The sequence below is a fragment of the Protomyctophum parallelum genome, assembly GCF_964188405.1.
Source record: "Protomyctophum parallelum genome assembly, chromosome: 3".
Classification (NCBI taxonomy): Eukaryota; Metazoa; Chordata; class Actinopteri; order Myctophiformes; family Myctophidae; genus Protomyctophum; species Protomyctophum parallelum.
In genome coordinates, this window is record NC_139698.1 from 31,992,280 (window position 1) to 31,998,279 (window position 6,000).

At 46.4% G+C, this 6,000-nt stretch overlaps 1 protein-coding gene across 2 annotated transcripts in view; it reads left to right on the forward strand.

Moving 5' to 3' along the window:
• vps13b (vacuolar protein sorting 13 homolog B) overlaps nt 1-6,000 on the forward strand; it is a 457,445-nt gene that overhangs the window by 316,416 nt on the left and 135,029 nt on the right. For both annotated transcript variants that reach the window (XM_083761686.1, XM_083761685.1), the window contains exons 35-37: nt 1,262-1,621; nt 2,656-3,085; nt 3,297-3,434. In XM_083761686.1, coding sequence (XP_083617812.1) covers nt 1,262-1,621; nt 2,656-3,085; nt 3,297-3,434 — 928 coding nt within the window. The remainder of the gene's footprint in view (nt 1-1,261; nt 1,622-2,655; nt 3,086-3,296; nt 3,435-6,000) is intronic.

Sequence of the window (6,000 nt, forward strand, 5' to 3'; positions counted from 1 at the left end):
GGCAAATGTTTGCCTCGGGACAAATGTTGAAAAGTACATAGAAATGTGTTCCCTATTTTTTGCCGCTTCTGTTTATGCGTGTTTCCCTCACACGTGTCAGTTGTACATAAACACGGGCAGTGATTTATCATTTACTAGGTAGCATTTCGTTTTATATGTTTGTCTTGTTTTCCTGTCCCGTGGGAGCCCGTGAGAGTTCTTTCATGGTCCCGCTGAGGATGGCATGCCTTGGTAGCAGAGAAACGCTGCCTGTTTTGATTCTAAGCTTGAAACCCCGGCAACCTACGCGCATTGATTTACATCATCTGTCACTGAAAGCTTTTTATTGCCACAACGGCTGGAATTCTCCCGGCATCCGTTAACGTCGAAGCTCAGCATAAAATCCCGGCTGCTTAGTTCGTACACAATACCACAGTCACTGCACGAAACAATTCGATTTGCTGGGCTATAAGGCCCCCTTTTAAAAAAACACATTCCAATATTGTAAGAAGTGCAAAATGATTTTAAAACCACAGGAAAAGCCCCGGAGCATGCCTTTAATGTCTCTAACTGTGGCTATGCAATGCTCTGCTGCTTTGGTCAATTTGTCCATGGTTTCAATCAAGCAAGTTATTTGGATTGTGTCCTCTTGTAAAAGAGAGTATCCAAACAAGAAACTAAAGTCACCAAAGAACCTCTCAGTCCTTTTATTTGACGCTGTGATCCCCTTTCTGTAATGCTAACAAAGCATAAAGCATCTTGGTTTGTTTTCAGATAAAGCAATAATTTGTTTTCATGTAAATTGGATTCTCATGTTCGTCCTATTTATCAGGCTGTTGCACATGTTTTGAGGTGTTTGTGCAGTTTCTGAGGTTGCAGCTGCACTTGGGTGTGCGTGCATGTGCGCGTACTTGTGTCTGTGTGTGTGCATGCATACGTGTGTACAGTATGTGTATAAGACTGTGTTCCATGTTCCTGTGGCTGACAAAGGACTGTGTGCGCATGAATATGAAATGTGTGTTTTCTGCTGACTGGCTGATGAATTATGTCATTTTGACTGTTATACTTATAATACATGAATTCTACATGAATTTTGGGCCTTTATGAACATGGCTTTCATTTTAAAGTCAAGTGAATATAATAATATATGCATTTTTATTTACATTTGGGCCTTTATGACCATGGCTTTTAATGTCATACGTGAATATCTAAACAGTGTAATTGTTTGATAAATTTTACCGTCTGACTTCAGTGTGCTTCCTCCGTGTTTCCTCTCTTGAAGGTGCGTCGCCAGGAGCATCAGCATCTCAGCGGCCGTGACTCTGCAGCGGGGGGTGTGGACCCCTCATCCTCCCGCCACAGTGGCGCAGGAGGACGAGGGCAGGACAGCGGCTTTGGCAGCGACAGCGCCCGCATCCGCATCGTTCAGATTGAGCAGCAGAGTGGCGCCAGTCACCACCGCATCGCCAGGCCCTCTCGAAAGTCCACCATCACCAAGAACCTCAACTTCATCCCCTTCGACGTCTTCCTCACCGCCAGTAAGCTGTCTGTCATGGCCTACGCTTGCTCCAGCACTCCATCCAAGGCCCCAGGCTCCACAGACTCCCCCGTCACACCAGAGAAGAAGGAGACATCTGAGAAGGTAAATAATCAATATTCAATGTGAGAATTATTTTGTGAGACTTATTTTTTATTATTCACAGATTTTGTTATTTTGATAGATTGTACATTTGTCTGTATGTAATATTTCCTTGATTCGACTAAAGATAGGTGCAACAGCTTACATGGCTATAGTATACGGTACATGCATTACAGCGTCTCTGATCAGAGACTACAAACATGGTGATGGCAATTAAGTAATGAATGGCTAGAGATATTACACAGGTTGTCCACTGTGTCTGTCCCCAGACATCTTGGTGAATCTCTTGGCTAAACCAGGACATCAAAGCACATCAGAGGTAGCCTGGTAAACCACCCCGGTTGGGTGAATTCACATTTATCATGTGTCTTTGGCAGATCGGTCTGCGTGTGTGGAGCTGTGGGAGTTTTGCAGAAACCAAAAAGTGCAATTACTGTCTGTCAATCACAGATCCCTGAGTGCAGACACTGATTGGCTCTTCCACTATTTGGTTTCTGCAAAAACGCCCACACCCTGGTCGCAGAACGCGACTGGGGTGGTTTATTACCAGGCTACATCAGAGGTTGATGCATGCAAACAGTGGAGTACTGAGCGAAGCTACAGCAAGTATAAAACATTTTCACCCTCAGAGAACTTAATGGAGGGCTGTGGACAGTTCAGAAACGCACCACCACGTCACAATGGGGAATCCAAGCTAATAGACACTGCAGGCTTTGTATAATAATAGACATTGTTCTTGCATTAATATTAAAAGTAATAATAATAATAATAATTCAAATCTTGTTTGAAATGACCAAACCTATGATGTCACTGGTAGGCAATTTTCTGTACTGTCCACAGCCCTACTCTGAGACACAGAGTGGGTATATAGAAATGGTGCCATCTTATAATGAACATTAGTGAGGAGGACCAAGTATATTGTATGAAGATAGGTTGAAAATAGGTGAGGTGGTCCTTTATGATCTCCATTAAAATGTGTCCTCCCTGCTAGAGTTTTAACCGACAAAGTTGAAAGTGTCTCCCTTTATCTTCTCTAGATGGGGAAGAGTTCCCTGAACCAACCCGACGTCCCGACAGAGCCCCCCCCAACAGCGCGGGCCTCCCCAACACCAGACGCGGCGCCTTTAGCCCAGAGCTCCCTGGCGGCCCTGACTGCCGAGGACCTCCTCAACAGCAACACCACCTCCCTTCAGACGCAGCCGGCGTCCCCCCTGCTACGAGGCAGCCTGCTCTCCCTGGACGGCCTGCCCGTTCCCAGCCGCTCCTCGGCGCGCCAGGCCCTGGGCGTGACCGTCGTGAGGCAGCCAGGCAGGAGGGGCGCCGGCGACCTGCTGCTGGAGCCCCTCCTGTACCTGCAGGTGACGCAGCCCTCGGCCCTGCTCAGCTGCCACCACCGCAAGCAGAGGATGGAGCTGTCCGTGTTTGACGTGGTGCTGAAGGGAGTTGCCTCCGACTACAAGTGCCTTGGTGAGGGTTGAGGCCTATTCTTTACTCCAGTTTTAGGTGATGAGGTGACCACCGAAAAGGTGGTATGAATAGGCCTTTAGAGATAGGGGGATTAGATATGTTGTGTGGTGCGGTGATGTCCCTGGTAATTCCATTTTTTAAGAGATCTGTGGGAAAAAAGGTCTTACTCCATTTTCTCAATCTCCCCCCCCCTCCCCTTCCCCTTCTCCAGATCTAGGGAAGACTCTGCCAGAGTCTCTGGACTACAACGTGTTCTGGCTGCAGACGGTAGCAGGGGAGACTGACAGCAAGACAGGCATCCCCCCTCCTCTCCTCTGTCTGCAGATCAAAGACTTCCTCAACGGACCAGGTGGGACTCATCCGCACATACGTATACACACTCTCTCTCTGTCACACACACACATAAAAAGGAATCCAGACACACGTGCACACGCACTGTATATAAACACACTGCACAGTGTGGGGCACACATGAACGTGTACTTGCACAGTAAGATTTGCTGTTTTAGAGCATCCGTTTCACCTTTAATCTATGTCAGAGGAAATATCTACTGCTGGGAAGCAGCAAGTTAAGTACACATTCCGGGTGCATTCAAACACACACACACACACACACACACACACACACACACACACACACACACACACACACACACTACACACACACAGTCAAGCCAAGCCAACACAAAGCATACATTTCTGCTGTGTGTGCAGTTGATGAGCAGAGTGAGTGCGATCCACAGTAGGATTGCACTCATATCACTCGCTCTGCGTAGGAGGCCGCAAGCTCCTGTGGATCTGTGTGCGCGCGTGTGTGAGTGCGTGCGTGTTTCCGGAAGACATTTGCCTTTCACAGGGACCACTGTGGGTATTTTTAGAATGATATGAAATCCATATGAAGTCCATACATCAGATAGGGCTGTTGACCTTAGGGTGCGGTAGGTTGATGAGCTGCGCACAGCGGCATGCAGTGGGCGCCGTGTGGGCTTCTTCTTCAGAAGCCCTGGGAGTGTTCTGTGTGTAGGCGCAGGGCGGCCTTCACAGGTCACAGGGCAGCTTCCTGAGCCCAGCAGGATGCATGTTGAACATACGCACACAAACCATTGACTCACACAGTAATACATGCAGTCTCTTGCTCACTCTCTGGTATGCCCTCCCGCGCTCTCTCTCTCTCTCTCTCTACAAACACTCACGCAAGCACACAGAGCTGCAGGCCCGGTCCGTAGGTGTTTTTGATGATCACAGAGGGACTGAGTTGTAACCATGGCGCCCACGCGCATCACTTCCTGCTGTCAGTGGGAGAGAAAGACCCTGGGCTCCTCTGTCCACCTGGAATCACATAGTATTACAATACGGCACTGTGTCTACCACTGGCCTCACGCAGTCAATACTACCCTCTCTGCTCACGCCAAAGGACACTTTCATTTTACTACAAGGGGTTTTCATTAAAACCACACATTACTCTTGCGTCAGTGTTTCTGTACAAGCTCACACCGCAATGAATGGCGATGAATTTTAACAATTTTGTTTATATTAAATGTAAGGCTGTCAAAAAGAATGCGTTAATGGCATTAATCAATTGCGTTAATTAATTGCGTTAAAATATTTAACGCAATTAACGCATGTTAGTGTTCCCCCTAACATGCGCCCGTGCGCGCGGCTCAGGAACGTCCAGTGCATAACAAATCTGTCACTGTGTAGCACACAGTCATGATTGAACAACACCAGAGAGATAGCTTGTGTATTAGTTTGGTTGCAAAGTGGTTTGATTCTGTAACTCTGTTGCGTTACTTTGTCTGCCTAGCAAAGCCCCATTAGGCTACACTGCACACACACACACACACACACACACACGCACACACACACACACACACACACACACACACTACTAGTGTTAGCTATCAGCGCGCTGCAAGAATCACTCGGGTCCGTCGCAACTTGTGGACATTTTGAAAATGCCATTAATGTTTGTCCGGCTGGTTTCGTTTTGTCCTACGCGATTACGTGAATCAGCATGGCTGCGCCTGCAGTAGGCTATTACCAAAACAAACACATGGTACTTTTGTGTCGCACATGGAAAGCAACTGAAAACGACCATGGATATATTAAAGACAGTTCCCCTGTGCTGCTGTGCACAGCGGAGATAATGCACAACTCCAGGTACGAACCAAAACACTGACTGAAGCTGATTCACGACTAACTATCTCCAGATTAGTCCTGCAGTCCCGCAATGAAGGAGAGACAATCTCGCCTCTCACTACAGTCCACTACAATGCCATTCTAGCCTTAAAACCTACATTTATATGTTATTCAATAATTACTTTAGCGCAAAATATAGGCTTTTCTAAACCAAGCCCTGTTTCCAAAAATGCTTATGTGCCATTATTGTATTTTGTGAATTTCAATTAACTATAGTCTACAGTTTAACCCATTGCTTCTCAGCTAATTTAATTTCAAGGACCCCCAAATTAAATTGATAGAAAGTAGCCTAGGCCATTTTATTATGATTTTCATCTCTGGACTGGGACCCCAGTCTCCATTCATCCATCCATCCATCTTCAACCGCTTATCCCTAGTCGGGTCGCGGGGGCAACAGCTCCACCAGAGTGTTCCAGACTTCCCTCTCCAGAGCAACATTAGTGACTTCCTCCTGGGGGACCGCAGTCTACATGGCCAAAAGCCAGTGTTGATTTAACTCAAAGTGTAGGCTAGGCCTACAAATGCTCACATCACATCATGTCTATACTAAATGCATTAGAAAACAAAAAACATTCAAAAACGAATGTATATCCGCTTTCTGTCATTTATATTTCCATTTCCACAACAATAAACAGGAAAACATGGCATATTTTGGACATAGTTCGAATGGTGATTAATCATGATTAAATTAATTTTGAAGCTGTGATTAATCTGATT